Here is an 18,380-nt window from a genome sequence, read left to right as displayed (position 1 = left end):
TGCGAAAAACAAGATCGACCTCTCTATCTTTGTTGTAGTAAAAAGGTATAGGCAAAACAGAGTTGTCTCCCATCCATTGATAATGACTATTTTCGTTAGGGCTATACCGTCTACGTATTGAAAACTAGCCACATAATGTTCAAGAAAACATGAGATTTTATACACTGTGGTAAGTGATAGAGATGACATATTCACAGGTTTATAATTTATATGTGAAAACAGTTTTGTGTGCACATGATTTATGATTTAAACATGAGAAGACTTCCACATCCCGACATAACCTATACCTAATCCACACACTAAGATCGGACAAAACATGACCGATATTTCATCAAAACATTTTGGTAAAGAGATATTAATATATCAGCAGCACTGAATAGTATAATTACAAAAGAATGTACCAAATTCAATAACATACTAAGAAATAGAATTGACAACAGAATCTACCAACATATAACCCTGTTCTAATACTCACAACTCTGTCAAATGTGTTCAAGACAACTTCTTGATACAGCATATCACAGAGACTACCAGATTTCGACTGTCAGATCAACCATCAACTCTAGATCTACAGTTTTAACCCAAGAAGAGAACCTAATTACCAACCAGACCATACTACCACCCTATTCGAAGCCGCCCAAAACTACGAAAGACACAGGATGTCCAGAAACCAAGACAGCAAGGTCCAACAACATGCCCCCAAAGATTATGAAAAGAAAATTGCTAAGGACATCAAAGATAATCCAAAAGGATTCTGGACGTATGTAGGCTCCAAAAACCCAATCAAGAACCTAATAACAGAAGATGGTAGAACCATAGCAGAGAACCTTGATAAAGCCATAGAGTTCAACCCCTTCTTCCCTTCTTTGGTAGAGTTTTACAAAGGAAGATATCAACAGCATACCGAATATTTACACGTCCCAGACTGCCCAATTAGAGTGGATTGACATTACAGAGAGTATAACCAACAAATTTGATAAACTCAACCCAAACAAGACAGTGTGCTTGGACCTATTTTGTTTCTGGTCTACGTCAATGACATATGCCAAGTGGTGTTAAATCCATGATTGTGTTATTTGCAGATTACACTAACCTTGTGTACCAGAATAGAAGACAGAAACAGAATCCAGCAGGACCCCAATAACTTTATGGAATGGTCAAACAATTGGCAGATCAGTATATGGTCAAAAAGTTCGTCATACCATCCAAATTATGTGTTCTGGTTTTTTCTAGCTTCTTCAAAAACTTTCCAAATCGAATGCAAATGTATACTTATTATAAGAGATTCGATGGGACATCCATTTCAACCTTTTGTACCTTTCAGTTTCTTTTACTCGTTTACCAGAAAAACAGATAGTCTTATTATTATGCTCATTACATACCCAACATATATGTAGAATTTTCCTGAGGAATACACAGAAATTGTAAGTTGTAACCTGGGAGACATCCTTCAAGAATGACTATTATAGTCTTGATTACAGATGCTTTAATTTAATAATCTTTGGGCTGGATACAGATTATATTATACGACAGGCTTGGATTCACTCTTTCTTCAAGACACAGTGCATTATATTCAATAGATTTTATACAAATTGATTATTGCAATGGTCAAAGCACTATAAGATTACAGTAGAGTATTATACCTTTACAGAAGGACAAGCTGTTGTCGGCAGATCGAAATACAACATTTCTGAAGCATTTCATTGGCCATTATCACACATGAATTATCAATTTACCACAAAATCTTTACAAAAATACCAGAAAATAATTTCTTAACAAATCAATTTTGACTTGGAGACTTGATACGTGTTCAATTTTAATGGTGGAATCAAGCTAAAAAAAAAAAACTGGTTAGTGAACTTTTGCGGTTGTTTTTGTTTGCAGTAATATTTTCATAAGATGGCAATTACAAGACCTTACGTATTAATATACCATCTATTTATTCTATTGAATATACTTCCATTTTCTTGTGGTTTTGGATATGATTTTACATTTGAACTTGAAGACAATGCCAAGACGTGTTTTTCTGAAATATACGATGAATCTGAGCTGATTATATTTGAATATAGGGTGATTCGAGGAGGAAAAATGGACGTTGATGCTAAAGTTGTGTCTCCAAATGGTAAAATTCTGTATAAACAAAAACAAAGGCAAGCAGACACGTATGAATTGGAGCCACAAAATGGAGAATTTAAATTTTGCTTCAGTAACGAGTTTTCCACCATTAGTCATAAAGTAGTGTTTTTCAGTATCAGACCTAAAAATGTGAAATCTCTGTCTGGCCAATTAGGAATTAAAATTCCAACAGTCAAGTCTGCAACAGAAACCTCCTTCGATACTATTAATGAATATATGAACACAGTTTACGATTTCCAAAGAGTGTATCGACTGAAAGAAGCAATCGGTCGCCATCTTGCTGAAAATCTCAGTACTGGAGTGTTATATTGGTCAATTTTTCAGACTATCATTGTTGTTTCTACAGGATTCGGACAAGTTTTAATTTTAAAATTTTTATTCACTGAAAAGCGGACAAATAATGCGAAGGTGGACAAATAGTTTGTTTGTATCACAACGTCATCATTATAGTAGTGTCGTAATCATTTTGTTTATTACATTGTATATTAATATAGTTATGATTATTATATTTCTATAGAGTAATTTCCGTCTTATATTGCATCAGCTAATAAAATGAGTTTTTACACTAGATAGCAAACGGTCTACGTCCGTGAAAGTTACGATAGCGCTTTGCAACATATTCAGATTCAGCTTTACTCCCTTTATGGAAACTGCTGAGGATTGTCGAATGACTATAGATAGTTGACACAACAACACAACGTGTGTCCTTTCCCAAAATCTCTTAACCATTATACAGAGTTAAATTTAAAGTAGTACACTCGTCTAAATCAGGGGTTTCTAAATTAACATTAAAAAATATATCGAATCGTCTTTTTCAGTCACGCTTTATTCTCCCACATGGAAAACCTGAGAGGGGGGGGGGGGGATTTTCAATTTGACATCATCAAGCACTTAGTTTTACTGGAATAGCAGGAACCACAGACATCTGATTAAAAATTGGCATGGTGCACATAAATGCTGTCAGTGTCACCGATAAAATTTTAGAATAGGCTATACCTCTTTAAAATCCCTTGTCGGATCACCACTTTGGAAGTGTTAAAAACCATGAGTAATTATATCCCATGGCAGCATGATATCGGCAATAAGTGTCCATGTGAATGTTAATTTAATTCCGTATAAGTGACGATACTGTAATCTTTCACGGTATCACAACTAATATTTATGATTAAAGGCACACTTGTATTGTCCACGCAATGTCCCATTCATATCTAACAGTATCTTTCCTTTATTGAGTATCCATATCGCAACTGGTAAGAAAGACCACTACATATGCTCTTGAAAACTTCTTTCAGGAACCAATAGCCAAGGCCTATACAAACAAAATAAATTCTGGCTGCAAGGCTAGATTAATATATTTTACAGGGGTTAGACAGAAAAAAAAATTATATCTCCAAAAAAGACACAATTTCAATCAAGCTTCAATGTATTAAACAAAATATACAAAAACACTGTAAGGAATGGTGATTTAAACAAACTACATGTATAATAATCACAATGACTTGATTGATAATCAACAATTTAACAATAACCACCCCCCACCCCCACCCCCCTTTCCACACACACACTCAAATCCTTTCATATGGTATTCACTTTAAAATACATAAAATTAAAAAATAATCTAATATAAAGATAATACTGAATGTAAGCTTTCAGACAATATTAATTTTTATCACGATCACGAGGCTACTTGTAAAGTTTTATCATTCGACCACCATCACTAATAATCGTGTTTAATATTTACGTGATAAAATTGATACAGCATAATTATTGAAGATTCTAGATATACAGAGAAATTATACGGTACTTGAAACTTGATATAAAGATATATGTTAATATAACAAAGGTCAATTAATAATCGGGTTAACAGATTATCTACAATGGTTATTAGAACATACTAATAATAGAGGGCTAATAATCCTACTTGAAGTCAAACAGGGACCAAGTTCGTGATCATGAACATTGTTTCCACAATAAATAATCATTTGAAATCTTGATAAACCACTGAGATTATTCAGCGAAATAAATAAACTTTAAAGAACGTAATTACAGAATATAAACCTTGCAAAATGCTAAACAACTCAACAGGCGTACGTCGTATATTGGTAATGGTAACATATCAGGTCAGAAAATAAATGGCAAAGAGGAGATTTGACATCTCTTTCTACATAACATTTTGAATACAATTTAAGATCTAAAATCAGCTAAAAATCAATATATGAAGTATATGCAAATCCCGCAATGCAACATTAAACTCATGATAAAATAGAACATTAAATTAAAAACAGCAACGTGAAAATACATGTACAACATAACAAAGTTAATATGAAACATATGATAGCCTATTGGAAAGTCGTGTTATTTCATAATCCAGAACCCTCTTGGTATGGTTATAGCGATTTAAGACCATACAAATATGTGGTCATGATAACTGGTCTACTAATAATGAATTTAAAGGCTGCTCATGATTTCATTCTCCATATCCATTACAATCAATAAAGCGTAAACAATGGGTTGGTTTTATGCATATCATCTACATATCTGAAACAGATCAATTTTCATAATATAATGTATGTCCATAGAGTAGTTGGCGACATAGTAAAATTATGAATAAGTGAGGAGACACATATGGTATATATGGTATATACACCATTAACACCAATATCGAATGCGTACGGTTTTAAGATGAAACCCTGAGGTCGAGGTGATACAAGTCTAAGAAGAGTAACCGCGTGCATCTTTGCAAAGTTTGCAAAAATAGTCCCTGTCAAATAGCAGGAAAATAGTTCGAGAATCGGGCCATGTAGGTCTATTGTTTTTTTTAAGAAGATTAACCAAATTAGAAATAAATGTGTATTACCAATTTCATCGTATGTCGACATTAGGACTAGGACAATATCAAAAAGGTATATGTTGATAGATGCTCAAACCTACCTGGTCATTGGACTGTTGACTAAAGGAAACCTCTTCGGCCTGTTCCCAGAAAATGATGATGTCCCACTGTATCCGGATCCCCAGTTGGGTGGGTTTGGTTTAAACATGGTGCCACGGGACGGCAAGGATTGTCTCAATGTTGACCATTCTTCACTTCTGGTGCTTGGATGAGATAGATAAACTCTGTCATCTCTTCTTTCAAAAGACCTCAAAGATTGGTCACTAGCAATTTTCCAATTTCTGTCTAAAGGTGGCAACTCTGATGTAACAATTTTGCGTCTAGGAACTGGTGCAGAGACCCTCAGGTCAGTTGGAATATATCTCTTTGTAACCCATACCAACGATGAATCCTGGTTCTTCTTTTCAAGGGGATTTGTTTTTTCGCCATTAGTTTGTCTGTTGTAGCTATATTTATATCCGGCGTATGAACCAATACATTCTGAAGCCATTTTCAAAACTGTTTACGGGTGACCGACAAGTGTAATGAATAACCAACTAAATCGATCTTCTGTACTTACAAATCTCTAAGGTAGAAGTGACGTTGTCAAGAAGGCCAACACACGTGGGTAAAAGTGGATTATAACAATAGGAAATTATATTGTTACGTAATTGCCTTATGAAATAGACTATAGACAGTTCTTATATGGTGACTTAATGAGTGGCATAATTAATAACAAGCTAATAACCAATATGTATTAATGATTTACTTCATGTGAAAGCATGTCTGTAGACAAGGCACTTGATTATTCTATTAGTCTGCTGACTAATTAAAAGTACAATTAATATAATATTTTAGCCTACTCGTTGAACCTTGTCCATTCAATTAACTTTTAGAGGCCGCCAAAGATTTGTTTATCTTCCAAATCCATTCAGTCCTAGGCCTTTAAGCAATGAGAAAAATATTAAATAGGCCTAATACCTAATACCATGGCATAATAAGGGGTTTTTGTTCAAATACACCAGTAGACTAAATATTGCAAAACTTAGCCCATAATTGTCTGCCTCAGCAAAAGAAAATCAAAATATTTCCAAAGAAATGACTAACTATATCGTGTGCATGGCCTTCTCAGAAACAATAAAATGAAATGAAATCAATGGAGTTTTACGTACTACTTTTCTGCACTGTGTGGGCTAATGAAGACGGGCAACGCCATGCAGGGTGCCATGAGGGAAATTTTGCCGGGACAGCGGCATTAACCTGCTCTTTTTCGATTTCCAACTGTCGAGGGATCTTTAACGTGCACAGTCTCAGCCACAATAAAGCTACCAACCCAATGAAACCATATCATCCTATCTCATATTATTTTCTTTTGCTCATTTTATTGGATAGCAAGCTGTTTATTAGGCCCAATATGGTTATGGGCTCAAGAGGATATGAGGATATGGCCCGGAATGTGGACTGTGACTTCTTCCCGTTGAAATTATACACGCCCAAAATAGACCCCGAGACAACCCCTTAAAAAATGACGTGCTAAATGTAAACAAAATAACACGTGACAAAAGGAAATCCCGTTATGCAAGCTGACGTCATAAATGAAAATGTACCCTTGCGTGACCTATGAACTTTAACCCGGATATCATCACAATCAAGCCTCGATCTCAGTTGCAAAATAAACCAGCTGGATCGAGTGTCATTCCTTCGCAATAGTCGTCCAGCTGCCTCAAAATTGCCAAAATCAGGCGTTTGTGGCCTCGCTGATGGAAGAATCGAATAGTAGTCAACCGCCACGTTGTCCGTGTGGCTTTTGGGGGTAAGATTTTTATTCAGATCCTTATTAAATTGATGAAATTGAAAGGAAAATATTGACCGATATTTGGTCTACCCATTTCTAAAATGGTTGCTTTGTCGTCCGTTGTGTGCGTGGTGAATCAAGTATTTCTATGACTTTGGTTTGTTGCTATGGGTTAGGATAAAGGGCGTTTACTTCTAGCAAGTTTTTTCTAAGATATTTTTGAATCTTAACGGTTTAATTTGGGGTTGTACGTGAAGGGATTTATGACTGAAATTTGTGATTTTGAATGACTAAGCGTGTTGAACCAAAGAAAGGTGAATGTGTTGATGACTAGCCTATCAGAGGATTGACGTAGCAATAATGGCCGTATTGCGATTGAAAGGCTTATTAGTGCGTAACAGACGGGCGTGCTGAGGCCAATCTGCCTATGTTCATTTTCGTAATATAGATACAGTTTTTTTGATATATCTCTTGATATATATATAACTTTTTGTCTCTCTTTCTGTGTCTTCCAATACTTAATAAGATAAGGCCTGTAAAACTGTATTATTGAACACAAGACAGTGTTAGTAGAGTTGAGGCCTGAGGGAGGGCCAATTCATAAAACTATGTTTTCTTTCTCCATCTTTCACCAAAAGAAGAGATTTTGTAAGAGATCAATTTATTTTCCAAGTAATTTTCGTTTGAAAAAAACAATTGAGTCAGATCTCGATTACAATTTAAAATGCATTCAGTTAACCTACTTTCAGTTTTAATTTTTGAAGACATGGGGAATTTCTTATTTTACTTCCTGAAATTCAGCAAATATTCAGAAAATTAATAAATAGACTCGAGACAGTAGAGGTTCTATATTATTGGTAAAATGGGTTTTTCTTAGTTTAAATACTAAACCAAACCTTTTCATAAGAAATATTGTATGAATTGAAGAATGCTTGTGAAATTGATTGTAATATGTTGAGGATTTTGGTTTAAGTCCAGGATTAGTTTACAATATCCTTGAAACTGAGTTATTCCGATATATAGGATTGTTCCACAAAATTTTTATATTGAAATTTCTAGACTTTTGTCCTGAGGCTTAAACAATATTCTTGATGCTCCAGAATAGCGAAAAGCATCTAAATCAGTATCAGTAACAAGAACTCTTATGTCTTGTCGAAACAGATTATGTCCAGATCCATGTAGATGGGTACTTATTTGACAGAAAGCTTGATCATTTTCATTGATTTGCCTTGGTATTAAGTCTTACATTATATTGTTAAAAATTAAGTTTTAGTCATTCCCAAAGAATAAAGGTGTGATAGATGATGTAGTATTTATTTGAGTTTGTGATTGTTGATGTCATATCTCTTTGTTATATTAATTGGGTTTTATGTTCAATGTAAGACTGATTTATTTTTATCATTATGATTAATGGGTAGAAAAAGATCCTGAAAAAGTTCATAGAAAGTAAGGGTTACGTTTGACAGGTACATTCAGAAACTATAGGCTATAGACTTGAACATTTAGTTATTTTGAAATAGTCCCTTAAATCTATAATCAATGTTCTTGTGAAGACATGAACTGAGTGCAGTTTTCAATTTCTATAACAAAATGTTTTGATTAAGTGTGAAATGCATATATGATCTCAATTCTATATCAATTATATTTCTATAGGGTGCAAAAACCTGATTACTTTTTCATTAAAATCTAATTTCGTGTCAAGCTTGTCACACTATTCAGAGTTATGTGTTTCTTTAGGATTTGATTTCAAACAGAAACGTACACCGGTAATCATTTGGTAGTTTCAGGACAACATGAAGTGGTTTTCCCCCTCTTTTTTATTTTGATTCCAGTGGTTTCCATCTCAATCAAGACTACTCCGGAAGGAGATTGTAATGTGGGAAATCAGGACAGCATATCATTTTTCTGTCAGAAAGAAGTTGTTTAATAAATTGTACACTATTTTGTTCATTTCAGCTCTGCCAAAACACTCGGATTATGTTCGAAATGTTACCAAGGTAAGTTTTTTCAATAGCATTCCTATTTATAAAAGTTTACTCAACTTATTGTTTTGTATGTGCAATAAATTCATTAGATGGGTAATCTGAGTAAAGAAAGAACTAACTAACAGATTTTCTCAATAAGCTTATAGGTCTACATTCAGAAGGCTTAATTAGTGAATATTATCAAGTTGTAAAGATAGATGAAATAAACAGGATTCTTTGTATTCAACATTCAGTGTTCTAATAGGCTAGGCTCATAGAAAAGTTTTAAATCTTTTTTGGATCAGAACTTTAAGTCTGGACAAAGTTTATGGTTGTTAACAGACCATTGTCTTTGTACTTAATTGGTACAGAGCGAGAGTATACACTTTACATGATAAGGTTTATAATAAACTGACAAAACTTGGCACACTTACATTAATACATATGGCGTGGCACAGCCAGCAAGTGTGTAATAATGTGAAGCTGTTCACTGTACTATCAAATTTCGTGTCTATCTTTGAAAGTGGCTGCTATGTTACTTCTATTATTTAGTTTTTCATTCCATATCTTTTTCAACTTATCAGGTTCAGCAAATCTTTTTGCCCACTGCACTAACTTTTTTTTTTGTGGAGAATGCCAACTAAGTCAATTTCAATGATATTTATTGAAAGTTTAGTCATGTATTAAGCTGGCTATACATGAAATACAACTTATTTGTTGTCAAGAATCCTAGAATATTACTTAAGTCATGAGTCATGCCTTATTTATTATTTCATGTTTATCTCCAAAGATAACAAAACTGTTACTGAAATACACCATAAACTTTGTTTTGTTTGATTTTAGATCGTGAAAAGGCTAAAAATGCAAGAGATGCAGGTGAGTGGAGCTAGGATGAGTAATTTTATTTACATTTGATTCTTGTGTAACATACACTGAAATACAAAATTGATCTGATATTGATGCAAGTTATTTTGACCATTAAATGGATAGTGAAAAGTAACTTTTACAAACCTTTTTCTTTCAGAAATAGTGAGAAATAAATCTGGACAAGGAAGTTCATCTAAAGCTTCATCCATGGATTCCCAAGGGGCACGTTCTGATCCTTCAAAACTTCCAAGTTCACTTAATAAGGATCGTGGTTTAAATCGAGACAACAGTGATACCTTACTTGTGTCTAGTGATACTAAAAACAGTGCTTTATGTTCGGCATTAGAACAACCTTCAGATTCCCTTCCTCGTAAAGACAATTCCCAATTATCAGGATCTACTGACCCCTCACCAGAGTCATGTGAAGTTGATGGTGCCAGTGCCCTGTCTTCAGTGTTAGGTGATGATAAAGATGGCAAGAATGGTGAAAGAGGAGCCAAAAGGTAAAAACGTGACATTTGAATCGATTACTGTCTATGAGGTATCAGCTCTGATATCTTTTATCTCTTTCTCTCTTTATCTTATCTTTTTATTTCACCACTTATAACTTCAACTCTGTCCATTACCATGCTCGTAATTGAATGAAAAGGACAGTCTGCATAAAAATGCACTCATGTTCTCTATGGAGAAATTTTCAATTTGTCTAAAAAGTAAAAAACCCATTGAATGCTGTGGTACATTTATCCATTATTTCAGATAAAACCCTCATATACTCGTTATATAAGTTTTAATGGTGTTTGTAATAAGTACATCAATTTACTTTACAATAATAATAATGGGTTGCAGGTCAAATACAGTCCATTATCTCAATTACAGAAAGAGTGGCCAAATTATTTTTGAATATAATCATGAGAAAATCATTTAAGGAGACAAAATGAAATGAATGGAGTTTTACGTCCTAGTTTTCTGCACCATGTGGGCTAATGAAGACGGGCAACGCCATGCAGGGTGCAATGAGAGAAATTTTGCCAGGATAGCGGCATTAGCCTGCTCTTTATCGATTTCTAACTGTCGAGGGATCTGTAACGTGCACAGCCTGTAGCACACGGGGCCTCGGTTTATTGTCCCATCCGAACGACTAGACGCTTTTTCCACGTCAGCCCCACTTACCTGCATCACTGACAGGGGGAAACCGGGTTGAAAAATCCGAAGGTATTACCTCGACCTATGCCGGGATCGAACCCTGGACCTTCAGGTTAGTGAGCAAGCGTCTAACTCACTGAGCCACTGCGGCTTCCTAAGGAGACAACGAAACTGAATCTTTTCTGAAAGTTTGACATCAGAACATTTTATGTATTTTATATATCCACACGGTGCTTTAAGTGTTAATTTGTTTTAGGGACTGTAGTGTATTGGAAGAAGAGCCAACTAAAATCGTTCAGAAAAATAAAAAGCGATGTTATAAGTGTAGCTGTAAATTAGAACTTGCTCAGAGAGAAATAGGAAGATGCAGATGTGGTATGTACATATTTTAATTACTCTTTAGGTTTATTGTTTCATAGAGTGGAAATGCTATTGATTTGATAGTTAGAATATGGAAAAATTTATCATGAATAACTTCTGTTATGATATTTGTTCAACAGTTACAACTGAGATTGTGCGATAGTGACTAGGTGAAATATTACCTTTGATGGGAGTGAAACCTTTTAAAGAGCAAAGTGACATTTATTATACTTAAATTGACAATTCAATAATTATGCCTTTTAGTAGAAATTGTGTAAGTAATTGCCTTTAAAAGTGCAGAAAAAGTCATTTATTTCAAATTAGAATGGAAAAAGCCATCAATTCACAATGGCAGACAAAGAGAGAGAACACATTGATTATGTTTTTTTTTTTCATTTTGTTTGAAAGTTTGTTTTTATTTTACATGAATCACTGTCTGTATAGTGTAGTCCCTTGTTTGAAGTAAAGTCAATAAGAATTTAAAGTAATAAAATTAGACTTTTAAAAGTTCTAGATTAACCATCTAAACAGGATTTGAACTCGGGATAGGGCTAGGTTCCGGTACCGGTATATATTGAAATAAAATTTATTTAGTATGGCTTTTATTGTTTTTGAAAAAAAAAAATATATATATATTTTTAAAAAAACAAAATAACTCATGAAATAACATCTGTTTCAAATATTAAGTTCGGCCTACTTGTTAATATTATGTAGATGGTCTTGGATGACAAAAAATTGATAGTATATCATGACAGCTACCATAAGTTGGTTCAAGTGGATATCACAATATTAAGCAATAACATGATATTGATATAAAGTTAGAAAACAAATAAATATCTCTTTAAAACACCCCAGTCTTGAATATCATGAAATGACATCTGTTTTGATATTAAGTTATTAGTTGATATTGTGTAGATGATCTTATCTGCAATAATTTGACAGTATATCATAACTTTGTGGCAATATTTAATCAGGCCATATTCCTATAAGGGTGACATGGAAAGAAACATATTCTCAGGGTGTCAGCTTTTTGTTGCAAATTTTCATAACACTTTGATTTTGTGTCATATAACGCCAAAACAATTTTAAATATTATTTTGTATTGTATATTTCAGGACTGATATTTTGTTCATTACATAGATTACCTGAACAACATCATTGTGAATTTGATCATAAAGAAGATGGTCGACAAGCAGCTCGTCTAAAGATGATTAAACCTACACGACATTTGGGTACCACACAAAAACGCATCGATTCTGATAAATCTTGATGATATTATTTAAATAAACTATTTAATATCATGTTGATAAATATCAACATGGAAACTTTAATAAAATAAACACCAACATTAAAGAGGACATAGAATGATTTTACAAACATTTTCCTCCAAAGATATTGAAATATAGACAATTTTGTTAATATATAAATATATAAACTATGTACCTTTTGTATACTGGGTACAAACAATGAATCGCGGAAATAATTTTTATGGATGTAGCATATCTGAATTGGAAAATAAAAAATGGAAAATAACTTTTAAAAAAAAATGTATCCTGGTATCAATATCTGGATTGTTGCTATGATAAATCATGATAAATTTTTTCATCTACCTCTTGAAGGATCAGTGTTATTACAGAGTTACTCCCCTTGATATCTTACCAAGGGTTCGCTAAGGGATTTAAATTGTGATCGGCTGGGGGAAATAATTATGGTGATCTATAGGCCCGGCTATTCATCTAATGAGTGATTTGTGTTGATGTATGGATGTATGCTAGACCTGTGTTCCTGTGGCTACTTTACATGGTTCATGTACTTTAGCAGTATATGCGTGTGACTTTATCTTTAAGATGGATTTTCTTATATTTTTTTTTCTATTGTTTTAACCGTAATGTGACAAGAAAAGATTGTCAAAGATTTTATTTGAAGATGTATAATATTAATATATATAGCCTTTTTTTTCCTTTTCATGGATTTGTGTATGTTTATTTAATATAGTATAAAAACACGATATATAAACACAGTATTTTCCCCTTCTGTCTTGGTGTATGGTTTTTAATAATCAAACATGCTGGTATATATATATAGGTTAAATTGATTTTAATAAACAATATGTACCAATTTCAAAGGGCTTCATGCTTAAACAAAATTGACCAAACAAACGTTAAAATCTTTCAGTCAAGCAAAGACATTCAAAACATAAATACGAGTGGTCTACCGGTTTTTGAGGTAAAACAAATAGTATATAATGTCTGCAAAAAAAATTTTTTTGTTTCGGAGGATCAAAAGGAAACCTTTGGCCAGGTGGTAGTATTTGGTATTGATTAACATGGGTAATGCACTCATTACCACTGGATATTGCCAGTTATGGCTTTTGTGTCATAAACAAGACAAGGGGTGCGTGTCACAAAAAATAGTGAAAATTGTGAATTAGTGATATTATGAAAATGCACTTGACTGTATCCTTATTAAATTAATACCTACATTGACATAACCAACATTGTTTCCAGGGTTTAATGAAACTGTGATTGATTCTGGTCACAATATAGACCATAAGATTTCTGAATCATAAGAACGGGTCATACCTTTGTCAGTAAGTTCCTCGTTGGTGGCAATGAATAAGGGTTGGTAACTTCAGTCTAAACATTTTGAACTAGAACACTAAAAGGGCATATTAAAAAGGCTATAATTGTATTAATTAAAGAGCAATATAAGAAATGCTTCAAGTTAACTTGTGTTGCATTCACTAAGAATCAGATGTGTGGTGGATGATATATTATTTGTAAAAATACTTGATTATAGTAGTAGCATTTGAATAACTATTGGTGTTCTACAACAATTGTATGATCTTGCTTGCAGGCCCAATCACATCCTTTATTTAATATTCTTTTACTATAGATATTTTATTTAGACAGGTAAACTGTTTAAAATTATTATTTATTTTAATTTTATAATTTATGCACCATTTGAAGAAATTTGTTACAAATTATATATAGAGGTAATGATAATAGGCAATCTAGCTAAATATTGATTGGATAAACCATGGCATTGGATAATCAGAAAATATTGTGTACTAAAACTTTCATGGGTTTATTATTTCATAATGGATATTCTATAAATATTGGCAGAAATGAAGGGATCTTTGAGGTTTTCTAAAAAAAATACAAGTGTTAGGGACACTGATAGCATCAATTTGCATCATTCCAATTTCCAAACAAACGTCAGTGGTTCCTGAAATTAAACTAAAACTAAGTGTTTAATCACTATTTGCATAAGGCCTGATGTGATAAAGCACATGTTGTGACTAGTAATCGAACACTTACTTTTTTTGGAATTGCACTTACTACAAACATCTGATTGAAAAATGAAATGGTTTAAATTGATGCTAACAGTGTCCCTGGTACACATGCAAAAATTAGAAAACCTTTTTACAATCCCTTAAAGTTCATTCCCAATGTTTTCTTATTTGCAGTCATGAATTGAACTTCCAGCACTTCACCTTTGTTTTGGAATTCGAGTTAAACTTGATTTTCAGTATAGAATTCATAACAATATAAAGTAACTATTTCTTCTGTGTTTCTTTTTTTAATAATTCACTTTGTGATTGTATAATATTGCTGTGGAATTGCTTGAAATAGTGCAGGATATTTTCTGAAATAGGTACCATCATTTATGACGTGAATTGTATTCTAGAAATAAAGACAAACTGTACTATAATGAGCACCTTTTTTCCCCCTACTTCGTTGTACAAACTTGTGCAGAAAGCCTTACAAAAAACACTTAGTTTGACGGCACATAAAGAGTTCTTAGACATAACTGTTAAGTTGATATTAAGTGTGATATTTGCCATCTCTGGCCTAGCCCTTTTATATCCAAATAACAGAACAGTTATTTTATTTCCCCACTAATCTGCTATGATCTCACATAGTATCACATGGCTAAAATTTATGGCTTCAAAGTGGTAATGATAGCCTTAAAAATGTTGTCTGTCTAGCTCAGATGGGTTGACATGGAAATAGACCATGCTGCATATTCTCGAAACGATCTTAGCAAAAGGATGTCCTAGTATCTTAACTTCTTGCACTGTTTCTAGGATATCCTAGGGCTGAGATTGTTTCAAGAATTCCTGGCCAGTATTTTTGATGGGCCAGGCAAGACAATATACGCACACTGGCAGCTTTGATTTTAAATAAAAATATCTGGCAGTACAGTAACAATTACCAGTATAAAATATTCAACCTTCAGTCATACACTTCTTTTGAACTCTTTAGGGCCATACTGAATAATATTGAGTATGTGTTATTGCCCTTGTTCTTGAAATGTATTCAATTTTGCCTATACAATATTTAATCCATCCATTGACAAACAAAATGAAAATAACCTGAAAAGAATTGTCGCCTGTGGATTGAACATGAGTTGCACAATATAGCTAATTGAGTGAAATGTCAAGTCAGACACGATATTTCGGTAAAAAATTATCCGATCATCACGAAAGTCGATAGGGGTCATCTTCCAAATGACATTGACAAACAAAATCAAAATCAAAAGAATCTGTTAAGAATTGTAGCCTGTAGAGTGAGCACGAACCAAATGAAAACGGACGGACAGTTGATTACAATATACGCCCATCTTTTGTGTGGGCATATAAAAATCCTGTGTGCTGCAGACTGGACACCTTTAATGATCTCCTTGCAGTTGAAATGCGCAAGAAACAAATGAAGCTGTCCAAGTAAAATTTTCATCTATGCACATTCTATGTATTGCCCGTCTTCCATGGCCCTATCAAATGCAGAAATAGGTAGTTGAACCTTCTTTCATATCAGGTAGCTTTAGAATCCAATTCCTACATCTGGTTCATACGCCATGAATCAATAAGGTAGGAGAGGAAGTGGTATCACACTAATATGTTTAATCCCATGCTGATGAGGTGTCAGACTGTTAGTGTCCTGGAAACTTTTTGTCATCACATTTGAAATCAAAGACATTTGATTGGCATTCTGAAAATATTCTAAACAACATCCAAGTAGAGAGATGTTGTTCGGGCCTATAACCGCGTATAAAACTATCAACAGGACAAGGAAATGATGATGTTTTTTTACTTCCTTCTCTTCAGCACTAAGCCAACTTCCTAATATCTAACATACATGCTCTAAACTACAGAGATTGTGCTTCACAGTTTTATTGAGACAATAATATGGCATGGTATTTCATTGCATATACTTTATGAAATAAGTGATGATAGTAGTTGTGAATTTTTTTTATATTTTCATAGGTCAGTTTTTTTGTCTGAGTTAATCTTCAATAATTCTACTTCAAATGTTAATGTTGCCAGAGCTGAAAAAAATTTGTAAAATTAGTATTAACAATTCTGGGGCATGAAATGATTTTCACCAAAAAAGAGCTTAGATTTTAGTCAGTCTTAGAACATTACAAAACCAAATCTTCATATCATTTCTGCCACTGTTAATGTGCTGAAGACTAAGCAACTAAAAACAGAGGTCAATAATTGCCAACTTTTTCTAAACCTTTAAAATCAAAATATTAAAACAGAAATCAGGAATGTGTTGTCATGATCTGTGATCTTTAGACAACTGACCTGTTTTGACAATAAGTACTTGTTCTCGTGTTGCACACTGATACAAGTTTAGAGAAGTCTGAGGTTGGGGCATTTATCATGGAAAGCTTTTTCATTTCTATATGGATGTATTGAACACTATTTTAACCGTTATTGTAGCTACATAAACATTATATTCATTATTAAAAGAGTGACTTTCTAGGCCACTGGACCCATTGGAATAGGTTTAATCTTCTACTTGACAAAAAATATTCAAGACAGATCTACTTTTTTTCAATATCCATCAAAAATAGATTTATAGAAAGATTCCCCAACCTTTAGAGCTTGTACTTTGTATGAAAGAAAACTTACGTGGAATTTTTGGAGGAGCACCTCTTGCACCATAAGCTAGTTCTGATGGTATAACTAATTTTCTTTTTTCACCAACACACATACTTCAAAACAAAAAATTTAAACCTGTTGAATAGCTAATATCTTTGAATTCTGTCACAAAATGTTCATGAAACACGCTGGTCAATGATAGCAAATATGTATTGATACATATGTATCATTCTTATCTCATAGTAATCTGAAACCAACACCAGCAAAATAAAACTTACTTTAATAAACCTTGATCCCAACCTTTAATAACTTGACCAGAACCAAGTGTAAAGGTAAACGGCTGACTTCTACTATAACTGCTATCAAATTCTGTTCCATCTTCTAATTTACCCTGAAATATAAGGTTTTGAGATTAATGAACTGAATTCTATCAAGGAACAAGAAATTTATATACTGTGTAAATAGTGCCCAAAGTACCAAAGGCTCATATTATAAAACAATTTTAACAATAATCAAATCCATTCAATTTTTTCAAATTGTATCTCTATGGACTGGCCACCTAAAATATCAAACTTACAGAATAATGCATAGATAAAACATCTCCTTTTGTTGATTTTTCGTTACAAACTTCAGGTCTTTTCTTCACACCAATTTGTAATTTTTTTGATGAAGACACTGCAGAAACAGAAGCAGCAATCACAGCTGATATATAATAAAACCAAGATAGATTCATCTTTGATTTCTAATCAGCTGAAATAAAATTGTCATTCCATCAGACTTTTCATTGGTTGTCACTTTCATCAATCCAAATTCATCTTATCTAAGATTCTAAGACTTTTAATTCAAATGGCCATGAAACACAACTGACACAAATATTGAAATATTTTGGTGCAAATGATATTGGTTCATTGGTTATAGTGTTAGTAGGACCATCTCAAAAATGGTTCGACGGCTTATAAAAAGAGTTATCTCCCTTGATCAGATACTTGACAATGAAACATAAAATACGCCCATAGAATAGGGTATGTATTAATGTGAATGATAATGTCAATGATACATGTTATAAATTGACGGGCAAATGTAATTGTATGCAAAGAAATAAAAGAAATTGGCATTTGTATTCTTCGGTATTTCTTACATTTTTTCGTCAACAAAAAGAAGCTGGTATCGGTTGATTAAAAACAAATATATAGAAATATTAAGAAACGAAATAATTTCAAGAGGACCTCGACTATTAATGAAGATTTGACACTGTCTTCTTCGTATTTTTTATAATTATCAATTTTTAGTTTTTTATCATAAAATTGTGCTACTTTAGGAATTGATTTAGAACAATAAATTAAATGATATTTT

At 33.1% G+C, this 18,380-nt stretch overlaps 4 protein-coding genes across 4 annotated transcripts; 2 read left to right on the top strand and 2 right to left on the bottom strand.

Annotated features, from left to right (window-relative positions):
- The first annotated feature begins 1,888 nt into the window (after positions 1-1,888).
- On the top strand, positions 1,889-2,703 carry LOTGIDRAFT_192242 (hypothetical protein). The gene has a single exon (XM_009060954.1). The coding sequence runs from the start codon at positions 1,900-1,902 to the stop codon at positions 2,554-2,556; it is 657 nt and encodes a 218-aa protein (XP_009059202.1). The 5' UTR covers positions 1,889-1,899; the 3' UTR covers positions 2,557-2,703.
- An 843-nt stretch (positions 2,704-3,546) lies between these two features.
- Positions 3,547-5,542, bottom strand: LOTGIDRAFT_204264 (hypothetical protein). The gene is made up of 3 exons (XM_009060953.1): positions 5,068-5,542; positions 4,302-4,674; positions 3,547-3,669 (listed from the first exon to the last, which is right to left on the bottom strand). The coding sequence occupies exons 1-2, from the start codon at positions 5,514-5,516 to the stop codon at positions 4,626-4,628; spliced, it is 498 nt and encodes a 165-aa protein (XP_009059201.1). The 5' UTR covers positions 5,517-5,542; the 3' UTR covers positions 3,547-3,669; positions 4,302-4,625.
- Positions 5,543-6,675: 1,133 nt separating this feature from the next.
- Positions 6,676-14,846, top strand: LOTGIDRAFT_218182 (hypothetical protein). Its single transcript, XM_009060952.1, has 6 exons — positions 6,676-6,818; positions 8,757-8,797; positions 9,608-9,640; positions 9,789-10,134; positions 11,031-11,149; positions 12,250-14,846. Exons 1-6 carry the CDS (start codon positions 6,766-6,768, stop codon positions 12,402-12,404), a joined length of 747 nt encoding a protein of 248 aa, XP_009059200.1. The 5' UTR covers positions 6,676-6,765; the 3' UTR covers positions 12,405-14,846.
- Positions 14,847-16,296: 1,450 nt separating this feature from the next.
- On the bottom strand, positions 16,297-18,200 carry LOTGIDRAFT_192237 (hypothetical protein). The gene is made up of 5 exons (XM_009060951.1): positions 18,166-18,200; positions 17,605-17,777; positions 17,306-17,418; positions 17,058-17,140; positions 16,297-16,465 (listed from the first exon to the last, which is right to left on the bottom strand). Exons 2-5 carry the CDS (start codon positions 17,758-17,760, stop codon positions 16,398-16,400), a joined length of 420 nt encoding a protein of 139 aa, XP_009059199.1. The 5' UTR covers positions 17,761-17,777; positions 18,166-18,200; the 3' UTR covers positions 16,297-16,397.
- Between the last annotated feature and the right edge of the window lie 180 nt (positions 18,201-18,380).

Source organism: Lottia gigantea (genome assembly GCF_000327385.1).
Source record: "Lottia gigantea unplaced genomic scaffold LOTGIsca_45, whole genome shotgun sequence".
NCBI lineage: Eukaryota > Metazoa > Mollusca > Gastropoda > Lottiidae > Lottia > Lottia gigantea.
The sequence above is the reverse complement of the archived record's forward strand: the minus strand, read 5'-3'. Positions and strand labels throughout refer to the sequence as shown.

What these genes read in the sequence shown, in the direction of transcription:
- LOTGIDRAFT_218182 (XM_009060952.1), top strand. Translation starts at nt 6,766, where the DNA reads ATGGAAGAATCGAATAGTAGTCAACCGCCACGTTGTCCGTGTGGCTTT. An exon ending in TGTCCGTGTGGCTTTTGGGG is followed by an intron (nt 6,819 to 8,756) that starts GTAAGATTTTTA and finishes TGTTCATTTCAG; the next exon opens with CTCTGCCAAAACACTCGGAT. An exon ending in GGTGAAAGAGGAGCCAAAAG is followed by an intron (nt 10,135 to 11,030) that starts GTAAAAACGTGA and finishes AATTTGTTTTAG; the next exon opens with GGACTGTAGTGTATTGGAAG.
- LOTGIDRAFT_204264 (XM_009060953.1), bottom strand. Translation starts at nt 5,516, where the DNA reads ATGGCTTCAGAATGTATTGGTTCATACGCCGGATATAAATATAGCTAC. An exon ending in GTCAACAGTCCAATGACCAG is followed by an intron (nt 4,675 to 5,067) that starts GTAGGTTTGAGC and finishes GATCTGTTTCAG; the next exon opens with ATATGTAGATGATATGCATA.
- LOTGIDRAFT_192237 (XM_009060951.1), bottom strand. Translation starts at nt 17,760, where the DNA reads ATGAATCTATCTTGGTTTTATTATATATCAGCTGTGATTGCTGCTTCT. An exon ending in TGGGATCAAGGTTTATTAAA is followed by an intron (nt 17,141 to 17,305) that starts GTAAGTTTTATT and finishes TTTGTTTTGAAG; the next exon opens with TATGTGTGTTGGTGAAAAAA. An exon ending in TGCTCCTCCAAAAATTCCAC is followed by an intron (nt 16,466 to 17,057) that starts GTAAGTTTTCTT and finishes AATTTTTTTCAG; the next exon opens with CTCTGGCAACATTAACATTT.
- LOTGIDRAFT_192242 (XM_009060954.1), top strand. Translation starts at nt 1,900, where the DNA reads ATGGCAATTACAAGACCTTACGTATTAATATACCATCTATTTATTCTA.